Source organism: Cervus canadensis, chromosome 8 (genome assembly GCF_019320065.1).
Source record: "Cervus canadensis isolate Bull #8, Minnesota chromosome 8, ASM1932006v1, whole genome shotgun sequence".
Classification (NCBI taxonomy): domain Eukaryota; kingdom Metazoa; phylum Chordata; class Mammalia; order Artiodactyla; family Cervidae; genus Cervus; species Cervus canadensis.
The window spans coordinates 3142123-3159211 of record NC_057393.1 but is presented as its reverse complement, the minus strand read 5'-3'; the positions used below and the strand labels follow the sequence as shown (position 1 = coordinate 3159211).

At 50.1% G+C, this 17089-nt stretch overlaps 1 protein-coding gene across 5 annotated transcripts in view; it reads left to right on the top strand.

The window, feature by feature from the left end:
• Positions 1-17089, top strand: part of MGMT (O-6-methylguanine-DNA methyltransferase) — a 272727-nt gene that overhangs the window by 225955 nt on the left and 29683 nt on the right. For all 5 annotated transcript variants that reach the window (XM_043475513.1, XM_043475511.1, XM_043475512.1 and 2 more), the window contains one exon: positions 6515-6675. In XM_043475513.1, coding sequence (XP_043331448.1) covers positions 6515-6675 — 161 coding nt within the window. The remainder of the gene's footprint in view (positions 1-6514; positions 6676-17089) is intronic.

Below are 17089 nucleotides of genomic sequence, written 5' to 3'. Positions count from 1 at the left end.
ACCAAGAATTTGATGAGACTGAGTGGAATGACTTTAAAAACTTTATGTTTTTACAGATATTTTTCAACAAATGAACTAAATTCTTGATAGAATTGTAATAAATATACTTAGGCAGCAATTTGATCAGGACTTTTATAGTATTTTTTATGTTAGCTATTATTTCTTTTTAAAACTCTTTCATTGCTAACATATAGGCATCTTTCTTGTAAGAAGCTAAATTAAGCAGGGAAAAAGGAATATACCTCTCCAGTGTGTGTGAAACCTTAGAAAGCTGCTTTGTTCACTGCTTCAGTGGTGAAAGCAAATACAACATAGACATAAGGCTATTTGAACTCTTTATTTGTCACATTTACAATATTAATAATAGTGTTTCTAGAAGTTGTCACATCAAGTAAAAGATCTTCATTCCAGGCTGTCTTTGGGGGCCAAATTGAGACTGGATGCATGCATTTAATAAATTGTAGTCTCAAGTAGTCATTTTTGTAAATAATTAGTTTCAGTGAAAGAATAAGTTAGCATATTGTATGCATCTAATGTTGCAAATGTACATACAGCAAACTTTGCTATTAATCAACAGTCAAGCACCGCAAGTGGGGTCTCATACATAATGAATTGTGCTTAAACCTCATGGGCTTCTTGATAGAAAAATAAAAGAAAACACAAGCGTAGTAAGCTTTTGAATAAAATTTAACTAGATTGCTCTGCATCCTGTAATTGTTTTGGAATCATTAGGGACCTGATAATTCATCTATAGTTTTGGGGTGTTTTTATCTTCATCTGTCAAATAGTAGAGATTTTTTAATGATATGTTAAAGTGTTGATAAAATACAGTTTTCCTTTTAACAACTTCAACATTTAGGAGAGAAAGTAGATAGACTTTTTAAGGCATTCTTATCTGCCAAGTATACTGTTTAAATTGTCTCTTAAAATATGTATTACTGTTGATATATTTTAAAGAAGCAGTTATTATTTTAAAAAATACAGTCCTTATGTACATTATATAGGGAGGAGTTGAAAATTTACATAAAATTTTCTCTGTGTTGTTGGTCAGTGTTTTAAAATACTATAGCAAATTGCTACAGAGGAATGCTTGCTTAGGTTCTGACATTAATTTGAGCCCCAAATTTTGGGGGCTTAGGATGCCTATTATAAACGTACCTGTGGCCACCCAGAAAGCGAGTGAAAGGGGCCCAGTTAGACTTGAGAGAGCCTCTTCCTCCTCCTCGCGTTGACTTGACCATGAGCCACCGGTGGCCTGTGATGGGATCATGAATGTAGGGTTCGTTTCAGGGGGTGTGACCGTCGGGCAGAAAGCATGAAGGAATTCTTCCCTGTCTTCATGAACCACACAGTAAAACTCAGCACAGGCTCACTGAGCTGATGGTCAGAACTCAGGCGCGCCCTCCTGTCGCCGTTCCTGGAAACTCGGCCTGGGCCGCCTTCAGCGCTGACTCTGACTTGTCTGACACGAAATCTCTTCCTTCTGCATATAAGCGTCATTGAAATAGGTACTACAACCAAACGTGTGAAAGTCGGTCCGTGAAGTCATGTGTTATAAGTAGTAGGTGCTCTGGTCTCATAGAATTAAAATCTGTGAGTTATATATACTGTTTTTATATATATAAACTTAGGCCTGTTGCTGATATTTTATGCATGTTTGTTAATCTTTTCCCTGTTTTTCATAGTTGAGTACATGTTGCTCTTAGGATCGTGTGAGAAAGAGGCAGGATGACACGTGAATCGTTCAGAGCATCACCTGATGAGCAGCAGGGAGGCTCCGGTGGTGTCCATAGGGGGACCCGCTGCCCCGCCCGACACACATCCTCTTGGCCTCTGCTGACTCAGTTGTTTGTCTGAAACCTGTGTTTCTTACTGCTGTAGCAAGTGTTTCTCCTTTTTGTACTCTGTGTCCTAATACAACTCTGGAATGTTCAAATAAATGCCCAGACCCCGCCACACCCATGTGGGGTTCTTGCCCAAACAGCTGATGGCCGCCTGCAGTGTCGCGGAGCCATCGCTGTCCCGGCTTGTGCACCGGGTGACACAGGGGGGCCCAGCTGGGCAGGCCGGGCTCCTCCAGCACAGCCGTCGGGCGGCCACGAGCGCCCCCGCGCTGGGCCTTCAGCTCCCCTGCCTTCCCAGGTGGGTGGCAGTCCCCGAGCCGACCCTCTTGCCAATAAGCCCTGTGCTTAGCGGGTCCTCAGTAAATGCTCGAATGGAATCAGACCACTAAATTTGGTTGGAATAAAGAGTTTAAAGGCTTCGTTCAGCTTCTCATTTAGAAAAATTTAAAGCATCTTTATTGAAAACAGGTAGCATAATTTATTTGTCTTCAGTGCTACCACTGGAAGAAAAGCATCTGAGCTTTACAAGAAGGTATAATTAAATGCAGGACAAATCTGTCAGACACAAACACAAGCGACTCTGCCAGAGATCTGCTAACTTGGATGTAATTGTGCATTTCCCATCTCCATGTGATGTTTATAAAGTCACCTCGATTGCAGTTTTAAGTGTTAGCTGTGCATGTGTCCCTACCTGAGCCTGTGAGGTCTGGCGCTCTACCCTGGAGTCCTGGGGGCCAGAGAAGGTGAGGCTCCTCATCCTGAGGGGCGCTAAGCCGCTGTGCGCGGTCAGGGCTCTGGGCGTGTCTTCACGTCCGATTGGACTCTAGTGTCCGTGTGCATCCTTGCCGGCTAATCTCGCAGCCTTGCTGAAGGACACCTCCCCGTCACTGCCCCAGACTCCAGGTGAGCTCAGCAACACGAGTCTTTGGAGCCCTTCTCTCAGGTGATCCTCACCGTCACCAGTTAACGTTCCCCAAACCGTAAGGCTCCTTTTCACCCTGTGAAGCGAGAGATGGGGAAGAGGCACCGGGTCCCAGGGAGGCCGGGGGCACGGCAGCAGCATGGTCACCCACGGGCAGGATGCACAGGGCCGACCAGAGAGGGGACATGGGACTTCCGGCCTGCTTGCTCATGTCGGAAGGGGTACAGGCCCAAGTACATGACATGGTGATGTCTATGGGGAGTAGAGTTCATTCAGACAGCAGGATTCAGTGATTCTTGGCTGCCAGTCGTTGAAGCCTTGTTGTTGACTTGAAGTCGGTGATTAATTCGTGTCTGACCCTCTGCAACCCCATGGACTGTATAGCCTACCAGGCTCCTCTGTCCTTCACTATCTCCCAGAGTTTGCTCAAATTCATGTCCATTGAGTCAGTGATGCCATGTAAACATCTCATCTTCTGCCACCCTCTTCTTTTCCTTGAAAGGGAAGCATTGAGGCGCCCCAGAATCGCACACCCAAAGCTCCTGCCCACCGGGTGGGCGTGTCAAGCACAGCTGTTCCGTGGGCAGATGGGAGAAGGCAGAGCTGGGGGCGGCCCTCTTGTTTGCTGGGCGGCCTGCCACATGCAGTCGTCCCCATGGTGGGGAGACCCCGAGCAGCACTTCCTGGTGGCTTTAGCCAGCCTGGCGCATGGCACCTCCCCTGCCCCAAGGGCTCCTGGGCCCGGCTGCTCCCCCTGCTCTGCCCCCTGGGGGCCAGGCCGTCACTTTTCTCCTGTCCTCCCAGGGCCAGGGCCTGGAGGCCTCACGCGGGGGGACCAGCAGCCTTCCCAGTGCCTCCCGTGCTCGCGTATCAATGCTGTGAATTCGTGGGTTCTCTGGATAAGTCTTGGGGAGAGTCCCTGCCTGCTTTATTGAAAACACTTCAGACATTTGTTCTGGAGCATGTCACCTGCTTTGCTGTGTCTGATTTGGAATGATGGACAGGTTCATGTCCAAACAAATCTGAAATGCAATTCAACACCATAACGTTCTTTCTCCAGGCCCAAGGGAATGGGTCAGGCCGTTGGGGCTCACAGCTCCAGGAGAGCTTCCCACAGGGGTTTCCAAAACACCCAGGTTCCGGCAGCGTACCCTCAAGGCGGCACTCTGTTGTCCTTTTTATTTTCTAACAGGGTCCCTGGGGTTGGCAGCATTGCATATTTCTTGAAGAAACCCTTACACCAAAACATATGTGGCTTTATGTTTGCTGTGCAAAGGTTCCTATGCTTTCTATTGTTACGTTAAAAAGCCCAACAAAGCCAGATTCATTTTCCAGCCACCACCAGCCCTCTTGTGCCAAGTGGAAACAAGTATGAGGGTGCCAGTGTCCTGATACTGGCCTCAGGATTGCTCTTACTGATGACGCCGTGGGTGGCTTTGGAAGGACTCGCGAGCGGCAGGACAGCCTTCTCTTGTTTCCATCCTTGGCGCTGGCCTTCCAGCAGCCCTCCTGGGGGCTGGGCTCCCACACAGTGGTGCTTCCCAGAGGCAGTGACCACAGGTCTGTGCATTTAGTGGTAGGTGAGCTGCTGGGCTCCCAGCTCCCAGGGAGACGTGGATGTGAGATTTAAATGAGCGTGGGCCACGGAGCCCGTAATGATTGGGGTTTCAGGTTCGTCGGTAGGAAGCCTGGAGAAACTCCTCCATAATAAGAGCAGCCGTTAGCGATACTGTGATCCTGTCACACCACAGCTCTTTCAGGGACGAGCAGAGCGAGGTTGGAGGAGAGGGCAGGGCGGAGAATAAATTTCATTTTATTGTAGAAATGGAAATTTGTGTCATGGCTTTAAAAATCTGATTTTATGTGTGTGTTTAATGCCATTCATTTTAAATGTAGTATCATAAATCCTTGCTTCAGAATCAAAGCTGTTTAATTACATTTCACCCATGAATAGTTATCTAATGCCAATAGAGAAAGAGTTAAAAAGGAGAACTACAGAGTAAATCAGAGGTTGAGATCTTTAGCACAAGCATAAAAAATCAATTTAAGATGAATTTTACTACTATAAAAATTCTTCAAATATCCTTTTAAGAGTGGAAATGCTAGGAAACTCAGCTCACATTTCAATTCCCTTAGCAACGCAGGGGAAGTGGCCCCCAACCTGGGCAGTGCCCCGGGATGCCCACAGCTCCATAGCCTTTGTCAGATGCCCCCGAGCGAACCAGGCATCTGAGTAAGAGTTGTGACTCCCCAAGGTGGGTGCAGAGCCCCTGACTGTCAACTTAAGCTATCTGTCTCCTGGACAGTGTGCCCCCCCCTTCAGGGAGCCCCGTTTGCAGGGTGTAATGGTCAGGAAGACCCCTCAAGCCCCGGAGACCACCCAAGCACCCACGTTTGCTGCCCTCACCCACCAGCACCTCACCCCACCCGCCTCTGCAGGAGGTGGCTGGCCAGGGCTGTCGGGCCCTCTCCTGCTTCCCACGTGGGTCAGGGGCGGTGACTCTGCCACTTAGCCAGGTGTGAGCAGGTGGGCCACTGCCCACTCGTGCGCCCACGTTGACGTGCGTGCTTAACAGGCTGCGTGTGCTGTGCCCTGTCTGAGCGAGCTCAGCACACCCCGTCTCCTCCCCGCCGGCCCCATGAGCAGGGTGGCAGAGCCCGTGGCCTTTCTCCACTTTCTTCCCTAGAGTCAGCTCCCTGCTTACTCCACAGAGGCTGCGGGCTCAGAGGAGCTTCCTGCCCCTCGTGCACCTTTCCCCTCCCGGCAGAGACCAGACACCCAGCCCGCGGGCGGGGAGGTGCAGGGAAGCTGCCTCCTGTCCAGGGCCGGGGGTCAGGAAGGAACGTCTGAAATCAACTGGGTGCTGGTGCTTCTGGGGGTGTGCTGTCCTCAAGTTCAGAAAAGCTGGGTCCCTCATAAAAGTCTGGGGCTCGGAAGCAGCAGAAGTGACCCTCTCCCGAGGGACGTTTTCTCAGCCCAGCAGAGCATGTCCCTTGAAAGTCAGCCTCTGCTGAAGGGGAGAAGTCAGCTCCATGAGGGGAGCCACGGGATTGCCCAGACAGAAGGCTGAGCCCGTGAGGAGAAGAGACAGGCCATCTGAAGCAAGTCTGAGGTGTACTGGCTTAAACCTACAGAGGTGAGAGGGAGGAAGGGCAGTGACCACAGGGAATGAATGAGAAGGTCTGGAAAAGAAAGAGAAGTCTCAGGCAGGAAAGTCGTAGTCCTGTAACTAAACCAGCCTCGCAGAGTGACTGGCACACCGACCAGACGCCCTGGAGCGTGAGGCGCAGTGCAGACTCAGGGCGGGTCCCCCCGAAGCCCCCTGAGAGCCATGGAGCACGTGGAGCCGTGGGGCGTGCGGTGGAAATGCGGTGGGGGGGACGAGCATGTGGCTTGACGACTCTGACAGTACTTGTGGAGAACATGCTCGGTGACTGCAGAGGAAGTGGGGGTGGTGGTGCAGGTGGTGGTCTCGGGCGGGGCGGGCTCATGCCCCCTGGAGCCTCGTCTGAGCTCCTCACCCTTGTTCTCACACCCCCCGCCCTGCGGCAGGACTGCAGACACTCAGAGCCCCGCAGACGAGCACTGGTCCCAGGACGTCCTCCCAGAAACTGTGCCTCCAAGCCGAGGTGGAGGCACGGGTGCAGCGACCCCGCTGCCCGCCTCCCACAGTCACCTCTCTGCCCGTTTAGGGGCGGCGGGTGGAGCAGGGCCTGGAGGTTGAGTCTCCCCTGTTCTCTCTTGCAGGCCGGCGGAGGCCGCCACTCCCGCTGAGCAGCTCGGAGGTCCCGGGGCAGTGCCGGAGCCCCTGCTGCAGTGCGCGGCCTGGCTGGATGCCTATTTCCGCGAGCCCGCGGTCCTCAAGGGGCTCCCCGTGCCCGCGCTGCACCATCCCATCTTCCAGAAAGGTCAGTACCACAGCGGCCGCGCGGCCTCTGGCTCAGGGAGCCAGCCCCCTTCCAGCTCGGGCTGCTTCCCCCGAGTGAACGGAGGCGGCGTGGGCCGCACGGCGCGGCCGGGAGCGCCCCCTCCGCGCCCGCTGCAAGTGCTCCTGTTGGTTTTGGCACACGGTCCCATGATTCTTGGCAAAGGCAATAAAAATGATCCGTGCACATCGACGCCTGCCTCTCGCTGGCTCAGAGTTTTAAAGGAACACATTGGAATGGCAGTGGATTTCTCAATAAGCTTACTGTTAACTTAAACTGCCTGCCTGCCAGCAGCACTGAGACTCGCGTGTGGACGACTGGCCACTCCACGCACTCGGCTGCTCACACCCTGAAGTGGGCGGTGGCAGCGTGTCCTCTTGAATAAGTTTTCAGGCTAACATCTCAAACTCACTACCGTTAAATGTTGTATTCTTGAGAACTTACTGTCTATGTGCAGCATGATAGTGGGACATAAAGTCTCTGATAACATAAAAACAATTTCCCAGACAAGTTCTCCTTAAGCTTTTGTTTGGAGCTTAATTATGGCAACTAATATCATTCTGTACACTTAGCGGAGGTTTATTTTGCATAGTGATTTTTTTCACAGTTGTTTTAATATAAGTGAATCTATATCAGCAACTCAAGTGAAAAGAACTTGAGCGAAAGCTCCAGGAGATGGTGGAGGACGGAGGAGCCTGGCTACAGGCCATGGGGTCGCAGAGTTAGCGACTGAAGAACAGCAGCAGTTAGATAGAGGTACGTGTGTATAGATGTATACATACGTATACACTTAAGAAAAAAATTACCATGAGATTTTGCATGAGGTGAATCCCCTCAAAGTGGAATTTGCTAAATGAGTTTCATGGTATTCTAACTGCTGCCCTAGTTTTCAGCACTACTGAAGGTGGAGCGGGGCTTTCAGGGACAGCAGGTAGAGAAGCTCGGGCAAGTTGAGCTAATACCTGAGTTGACCAGCAAGGTCAGGGGACTGACCAGGTCGGACCCTGGAGGTCTTTGCCCACAATGAACTGAAGCTGAGCAGGAATGCATCAGCCCCTGGGCGTCACATGGGGCTGTCTCCAGTGGGAGCGTCTCCGGGGGGGGGGGGTGTCCCCAATGGGAACGTCTAGAAGGGCGTCTCCAGGACAAGACTGCGTTGAGAGCTGGGTGAGCCTTTGCCGCACTCCACGCTCACGTCCAGAGACCCTCCATCGTCCAAGAGTGGGGCCCCCTTGGGCTGAGGTGGTGCTGCAGCTGAGTTTGGCTATCGCTGCCTGGCACTCACCACCTGCTCGGAACCAGAACCAGCCCTGCACGTCGCCAGGCCTGGTCGAGGGTGTGCCTGACGCTCCTCGTGTGCACCTCCCACACACTGGGTGCAGAGTGGGGGTCCTGCTGTGCAGTTTGAGGAACTCAAATGTGGGTTTGTCTTTAAAGTAGAGGCTTGGGAATCCTGGAGCCCCAAACACTTCTGTCCACTACTGCCATTCACTGCTCTGCCACCAGGAGCAGAAGTGGGTTGGCCAAACCACTTTCCTGCTCCTTGCGTGTGTCAAGTAAGTGAGCTCAAGTTTAAGGCTTAGGATGTTTCAGAGCAGAGACATGATGAAACCAAGACAGGAAGTATCTGTATAATATAATGAGGGTGTCAGCGGGGGGTGAGCTTATAAAACCCTGAAGTCCTGTCCTCAGTGCTCGAAGAGAGCAGGAACTGGCCGCACACACCCTGCCACCCCACTTCCCGGCTCCGGGCCTGAGCGTGGCCATCTCTTCTCCTGCGGGTCGTAGTCATGGTCGGTCTGGGCAACCAGGGCAAGCTGGAAGCAGGCACTGGGGAAGGAGGAAGACTGCAGTCACCCAGTAGCCCACCCCCTGTTGGACGAGCTCTGCAGTGCTGGGGGACACTCGTGACCGGGGCCAGGTCCCCTCCAGCTGGGTTTTGGGGTGGGGGCAGGAGGGTCCCTGAGGCCCGGCCGCCTGCTGACAGTTAGTGCTGGCTCCCAGGCCAGGATTTCCCACGCCGCAGCCTTTGCCAGCCAGGTTTTTCTAATTTAGCTCAATCACTTCTCCCAGGCGAGGACCAGGTGTGGGGATTTTTACAGTTTAAGAAGGGAGGTGGTGGGTGGTTGTACTGTGATTGCTAACACGGAGTTAATTGGCACTAACCCCAGGGGTGCTGACACCCTTGCTGCTCAGGGCAAGTTGGCTTTGCTCTCCTCCTCTCCATCCTGGAGCCAGTGAACTGGCGGGGGGGGCGGGGAGGCCCGGGGAGGCCCACGCTGGGAGGGCGCCCAGCACCCCAGAGCCCCTGACGGCTGCGGGGCCCACCAGGAAGAGCAGCCTCTGCAGTCGGGGAGGAGAGGGCGTGTTTATCTGGGATGAACGCTTCCTTGACAAACTCTGTTTTCGATGCCTCTGAGGTTGTGAGCACATTTAGCATCCTTTGGGCATCACCTTTCATCCCATTCCTCTGAGATGTGGACCAGACCTGCCTGTCTCAGCTTGGTTAGAAGCGCAGCGATGACGGAGCTCCTGCTGGAGTTTTGCGCCTCCCCGGGTAACCCCCACAGCCCGGCCTGCGAGGCTGGGGGCCCTGCGCTGGCTGTGTTGCTGCCTGGGGCCCCCCTGCTTGGGCAGGACCACTACCTCACCTCTCAGGCTCCTCGCCTTAAATGAGGGTGATGCTCACCATCTGTTTGTTTTTTTTTTTTTTTTTTGGTAAGGCTGGTCACAAAACGGCCTATTAGAATTACCATTTTAGTAGGCTAAACATCAAATATTGGAAATTTCATGTTATTCATCTTCTTCAGTTCAGTCGCTCAGTCATGCCCGACTCTTTGCGACCCCATGAATCGCAGCAACCCGGCCTCCCTGTCCATCACCAGCTCCCGGAGTTTACTTAAATTCATGTCCATCAAGTCGGTGATGCCATCCAGCCATCTCATCCTCTGTCGTCCCCTTCTCCTCCTGCCCCCAATCCCTCCCAGCATCAGGGTCTTTTCCAATGAGTCCACTCTTTGCATGAGGTGGCCAAAGTATTGGAGTTTCAGCTTCAGCATCAGTCCTTCCAATGAACACCCAGGACCAATCTCTTTTAGGATGGACTGGTTGGATCTCCTTGCAGTCCAAGGGACTCTCAAGAGTCTTCTCCAACACCACAGTTCAAAAGCATCAATTGTTCGGTGCTCAGCTTTCTTCACCGTCCAACTCTCACATCCATACATGACTACTGGAAAAACCATAGCCTTGACCAGATGGACCTTTGTTGGCAAAGTAATGTCTCTGCTTTTTAATATGCTATTTAGGTCATAACTTTCCTTCCAAGGAGTAAGCGTCTTTTTTTTTTTTTTTTTTTTGAGTAAGCGTCTTTTAATTTCATGGCTGCAATCACCATCTGCAATGATTTTGGAGCCCCAAAAAATAAAGTCTGACACTGTTTCCACTGTTCCCCATCTTATTTCCCATGAACTGATGGGACCAGATGCCATGATGTTAGTTTTCTGAATGTTGAGCTTTAAGCCAACTTTTTCACTCTCTTTCACTTTCATCAAGAGGCTTTTTAGTTCCTCTTCACTTTCTGCCATAAGGGTGGTGTCATCTGCATATCTGAGGTTATTGATATTTCTCCCGACAGTCTTGATTCCAGCTTGTGCTTCTTCCAGCCCAGCATTTCTCATGATATATTCTGCATATAAGTTAAACAAGCAAGATGACAATATACAGCCTTGACGTACTCCTTTTCTTATTTGGAACCAGTCTGTTGTCCGTGTCCAGTTCTAACTGTTGCTTCCTGACCTGCATATAGGTTTCTGAAGAGGTAGGTCAGGTGGTCTGGTATTCCCATCTCTTTCAGAATTTTCCACAGTTTATTGTGATCCACACAGTCATCTTCTTACCTTGGAGCATTTCTGAAGTCTGATTAGTAACAAGTTGATTATCTGGGTATTTCTACCAAGGAACTGTTAGGCCATCCTCCTAACCAGAAGTCTGGAGGAGGCCTAGGTGGCTGCCTTGCCCATGGGCCATGCAGGTGGGATTTCTCTCAGAAAGGGAGGCAGGTCGGTGAGGTTCACGGCACTGATGAAGAAGCGAAAATGAGAGGCGAGTGTGAGTGAGAAGTGTGCTGAGTCCTCTTGGGATTGTGGTTTTAGTAACATAACTTCAAAAACTGAAATGAACGTTTTGTTTTCTGAGTTTTCTGAAAGGGATTTGTTTTTGTGTTTTGCTAATGAGCTAGCTGCCTTATAACTCAGCAAGGCATTTTTAGGGCAGTCGGGTCCTCCCTGTAAACCTCTTACAAAGGTCAGGTTTGTTTATTTTGAATTCATGTTTCTCCAAGAAACAGTTTTTTAATGAACCCATTATTCCTGAAATAAATCTTACTGTTTCTTTTGTAATAAAATACCATTTTAACTTAGTTTCTGTGAATACTCCCTCACTTCTTAATATTGACTCATAAAAATGTTCACTTCTTGGTATAGTATACCTCTTAATACCTGTAGCCTCAATGATCAGTGGGAGAAGCAGCTGGGAATGACTAAAGAAGCACTGTGCCAAAAGCAGGTCCCACAGAGCGTCCGAGAAGAGCGGGCTGGGAAAAGCAAAGACCTGCTGCCAGACTCCGGACGTGTGCCGCACTCTCCCCTCTGCCCCAGAGGCCCTCGGGCAGGCGTGGCTGGGCAGATGAGGGCAGGCCCACCCCCCGGGCGGCGCCCTGTGCTCTTCCTGCCGGGCTGGGGGTGGCCTCCCCAGGCGCCCTGAGTCCCCTTGCTGGGGCGGGGCCTGTGGGGCTCTGGATGGATGCCATAGGAGGCTGCTCCCAGGGAACACGGGGGCCTTTAGGCTTCCTCCCTGTTACGTCTCACAGAGGCCGGTTTCCACCAGATGACTTCTGAGTTTTCTTTTTAAAGTGTCTGTAATGTTCCCTTTTAAATGAAATATTTAACACTTAATAATTCCTTTGTCACAGTTATTAGCTTGTGCCATGAAATCCAGTTGCATGACAGTAGTAAAATCTGCATTTTTTACACCTGCTGGCTAGAGGGAAGCTTCTTTGCAACTTCTGCTACCAAGCCTCTAAAAGGATTCTTGTACTTCTGTGTCTCTTGTGAACCCTGTTTCAGAATGGTCTTTAACAACCCTGCCCGTCAGTCGGGGGAAAGGCCTTTTTGGGGGAGAATGAGTCTGCTTTCCCCACCGTGTCCTGCGTGTGGCCCCCTGAGCCCCCTCCATTCAGGGTCCTGGGGCTGCTGTGGCGCCCTGTCACTCCCCACACCCTGGGGCCAGCCCGGGGCGCCCTCAGAGGGTCTGTGGTGCAACAGGGAGGCTGCTCTCTGCTGGTCTCTTACAGAGCCACGGCAGCACACAGCTTTGTGCTCTCGGGCCACTTGTACTGCTGATGTTTTCCCTGAATTTAAAAAAAAAGATTTACCGATTTACAGAGAAAATAGCTACAACAGGAGATGCTTTACAGGTTCTGGTTGGTAGCCATCACTGTTCCCCGATATTCTAAATGAGGGCTTATAACTATCGTTGACCTTCCTGAGATGTTACCTGGTGGGGCTCCTTCCAAGGCCCGTCTATTGATTGGAACAAGCTAACACTTGCACCTCGGTGGGAAGGAAACAGCTGCTGAGAATGTACTTCTCTTCAGGGCTAACAGACTTGGAAATCTGGGTCTGCGGCCTTCGACGTCTGAGTCCTGGGGTGCAGAGGTGGGCAGCAGGCTGCCTTCCTCACCAGCGTGTTCGCTGTGACACTCCAGGGCACCCTTAACCGCCCCAGGGGCCCCTCCCTGCTCAAAGGAGAGCCCCGCATTTTCTGGGGGGCCTCCAACCAGCCTTCAGGAGAGCCTGCAGCTGACTTGCAGGCCGGAGGGAGCACCCTCACCGGCGGGCCATCCTCTCCTGCCTGCCTTGCCCTCACTCTTGTTGGAACAGTGCATCACTTCCAGCCCCTCGGTGGAGCAGACGATCCCAAGAATTCTGTGTCCCGGGTCGACGGTCTCCCTGGGTTGGGGGCTCCCAGCCCAGGCAGAAGGAGCGTCGTTTGAGACTGTGGACCAGGTGAGGCTGGCCAGGCCGGCTCAGGGAAGTCAGTGCCCTTCAGTAGGAGCGATCCGTCTCCACTGATAAGTCCCTTCTGGCGTGTTGATATGCATATCGCGGGAGCCTGAGGTTCTCATCATGTCTCAGGTGTATTATTCTTTACATTTTATTTTCATACAGTTTCCTGCCTGGAAGTTGTCAGTGTTTGTTTACTCTTTGTTCTGTGTAACCACATCTTGAGCTAGGAGAGAGTTTTTAAAGTTTCAACTGGGATTGATTCAAGCGAACAAGTTCCCCAGGTTACTCTCATACCTGAGGCCCTTTTCCTGGGGGTGTATGCATCCGAATGCTCTAGAAAGCCTGTTAACAGTACTATGTCTGCAGTATCTATACTTCTCACCCCCTCACCAACCACATTAAAATCTTATAAGAGGCAAATTACATATGCCCTATTTTGAGAATTACTGTTTTAAAGAATGTATTAAAATGGATCCAACTCTAAGTGCTTTTACTGTGTGCTTCACCCTGTACTAAGGTTAATATTTCTAACTTCATAATGGTTTGTTTGAGACATAACTGCCTCCTTTAGGGTTTTTGCTGTGGTAACCAACAATGTGAAGCCTGGCGAGCTACAGTCCACGGGGTCACAGAGGGTCAGACACGACTGAACGACCGCAGTGAATCCACAGCTTCAGCAAGTTCTAGGCGCTGCGTGCCATCTCCCTGCTTTCAGGGCTTTGCTCACAGCCAGGGGACAAGGCGGGGGCCCGCATAGCCTTAGCGTTTGATGGGGAAGACTAGGCCAGACAGGCTGCCCGTCAGAACGTCCTTTTGTGGGTATGGACCAACAACCAGACGATGCCCCCGGAGCCTCACCAGGATACCCTGGGGCAGCGCCCTAGCAGAGGCAACCAGAGCCTTCAGGACGTGTCCAGATACTTTGGCCAAAAATGTGTTTTTCCTCTGAAGCAGGCAGACAGCAGAAGCTTTAGCTTCTTGTGGAGCTCTGTGAGCAGTGGGCGTGGCCGAGAAAGGGGTGCGGGGGTCTTGAGGTTCTGGATGCTGACCCGATGCCGTGACTGCTGTGAGGGGCCCATGCTCACCCGCCTCGGGGAGAAAGCGGGTGCAGCGCCCGCCCTGTCCTGCGCTGTTGTGGCTGGGGTACCACCACAGCCGGCTCAGCCCCACACAAGCACATGGGGTCCCTGTGCAGAGAGCCCTCTGACTAAGCAGTGGTTACCAGGGGCTCCTGGGAGGCCTAGCTCAGGGGAAGTTTCCTCCTAAATCTAAGAGGTGGTCAGATCCACCTTCCCTGAGGTTTCCATAAATCAGGCAAAAAAAACTGAACTTGAGAATGCCTTCACTCAATGCCACGGGGGTCACACAGTATAATTTAACCAAGCTCAAAGACAACCAGAAAGTTGGTTTGAAAGTCAGCTACTTTCAAACCTTGTAGGATACAATGAGGTCTCTATTACAAATAAATAGTACTTAAAATTGAAATTATTAAAAGTGTTGCTTATATGAGAAGGTATTAACATTAAAGTATGACTTATCTCTGGCATAGTAATTAGACATCCTACCAGTAAAGGTTCCGATTAAAAATGAGTCACCCTAATTACATTCACATGTTTAGAAAGACGTTACCTGCAAGGTCCTGTGTTGGATTTGGGTGTGTTTCACCTCGAAAAAAGGAATAGAGGATCAAGTTTCTTCCTGCTGGGAGAAGTGAGTTACATTGTCACTTTCTTCAATAATTTTCATTTGAAATGAGCTTTAAAAAATAAGAATCGTCTAACAAGCCTATATTTTAGTGTGACAAACCGACTTTTCCTTATATGTCCTTCCAAAAAGAGTGTTTAGTATTTTGTTGTCTTAAGATGTTGTCTGGTCACATTTACAGGCAACATTAACGTATTTTGATATCATGCTCACAATAATAAATAGAATCATTTCTACTACCTGGGTTTATAGAGAAAATGGTGTTTTAGCAAAACACTATATAAAACTAGACTGTAAGTTACCGACGTTAAATGTACAAATACTGATATAAAACTAATGGCAGTAATGCCGTCTAGATATTTGTAGGATCCAAAAGTGTAAAAACTATTACTTAAACGCTCTTATCTCTCAGGTTTACTTGCAACCCTTATGTTCAAGATGACTCAGTTCAGTTCAGTCAGTCAGTCATGTCCCACTCCTTGCGGCCCCATGGACTGCAGCAGGCCAGGCCTCCCTGTCCATCACCAGCTGCCGGAGCTTGCTCAAATTCATGTCTGTCGAGTTGGTGATGCCATCCAGACAACCAAGATGACTCAGGGTATAGGATTTATGAGCATACAGGTCCCATTTTGAAGGTCATGTTTCCAGTATCCGAATGGAAAAGTGAGGTATCTCCTGGAGAAGAACTGTCTCTCTCTGAGATGTGGCTTTCATGACCTTGAGGGGTGGAATTCTCCAGGCAGGACAGACCTGGAGACTCAGCTGCCAGGGTGTCATGTGAAGTTTTAAGGCCATGTAACAAAGTGCTTCCGAAACTGAAGAATGAAGTAGAAGAAGTGTGTTTAGCTCTTCTGCTTGTCCCTGAGCTATATTCAGATGTTTCCTGCCCTCAAAGTACCGAGGGCAGCGTTGGTAACGTGCTGGGAAGCAGCGCCCCTGCTGAGCCCTGCCCTCGGCCAGCGTCACTCTGTACAGAATCTCTGTTACTGCGGCAACTCCTCCTTCCTCTCTTCCTTGCGCCATGTGTTTACCATGGCACAAGCACATTGTGTGAAGGACCACCCTGGATTTAGGGACAGGGGGCACTGTCTGCTCTTTCTAAAAACACGGCCACCCTCGGCGGGGCCACAAGGTCAGCAGCGGCACACTCTTTGAGCCTGTCCTCCGACCCAGGGAGGGAGGGAGCGAGACCCAGGGCTCCTCACTCGTCCAGGATGTGTGCTTTCCTCAGTGCGTCCGCATCTCTTCCTCTTTGTAGAATAAAATATGCAAGAACCAACATAAATGACATATCCCCCCCTTTTTTTCCTCAAGAATTGGGCCTTTGATGTTCAAGAGCAGCTACTATTAAAGACCATCCCTAGCAGGCTGTAGAAACTGCACCTATTTATTACAAATGTAAAACAGCACAAATCTCGCAGAATATGATGGTATCATTAGTTTGTGAATCGCATCCTTGAAAATAACTGTGGAGGAGCCAAATCGGTTTAAAAGAAGATAACAAAATGGTTTAAGCTACTTAGGTTGAATGCCAATTATATTTTAATATTCAACTGAGCATATTTTACTAAGAAGAAAGGCCGCGTTGACGCATGCATAACTCACTGGCAGCGTCGGCCAGCTGTGCCGCTCTCCTCTCCGAATCACTTTGTGCATTTTAGTAGCGTGGTAATTTAGTAGAGAACTACCTGAGTGATGGCATTTTCAATGAGCAGGTAATCTACAGAGAATTTTTATATGGTTATGAGTTCTGTGCTTCAGCCTGGCAACACAAAAATACATCAAGACCAATTACGGTATCAACTTTCAGTGTGGTACCCTCGCCACGCAAGTGCATGTATTTCTGCCCCAGGCATTTCAAATTGCATCTAATTTGAAATCTTTGGGGTTTTAATTAAATTTCAGAATATATGGAATTCTTCATTAGTACCTGCTCTGAATAGCAGATTACCCTTCTCTCGGTTTCTCGTTAAAGAAGTAGGCTGTGGTAAAGAGCATGTTCAGGAACCGATCATTTGTGGGGCCTGGGTATTGGAACAGAAATAGTGAAATGCAAAATAATATCAAAAAGATTATTAGTCCAGGGAGAGTCTCTTGATTTGTATTTTAATGGAATTTTACATTTCTCTTAATGATTTGCAAATTGTCCTCTGATTATAAGATGCATTAAGCTTTTCATTTTAATGGCAAAGACACAGCCATTAGCAGAATTTTTTTTTTTCTGTCTCCTTTTTAGAGTGCTTCCCTGCAGCAGATAAATATTGAAACCATTAACACCTTTTGATGTTCGTCACAGCCTGCGTCTTGGACCTGCACATAGCTCCCAATGTCTCTTGGTGTTCACACCTGGCCAGGGGTCCCAGCTCTTCACCTGATGTGTTTCCTTTTCTAGAATACAGGACTCGTGTTTAAGGTTTCATTAGTGGTCTGGTTTATCTGGGTTGGAGCTAATGCATTTAAATTTTATCCATGGTCCCAGTGGTGTTAATAGAAACTGTGTTGTCAGTGTGCAGGATGGTGGTCTGCAGGCCTGGAGCCAGGGAGAGCCAGAGGGGTACCCCTGGAGAGTTGGGAAGAGTATCCCCCACCCTCTGACCGCCCTGCAGAGCCCCCGAGGGCGCGGGCCT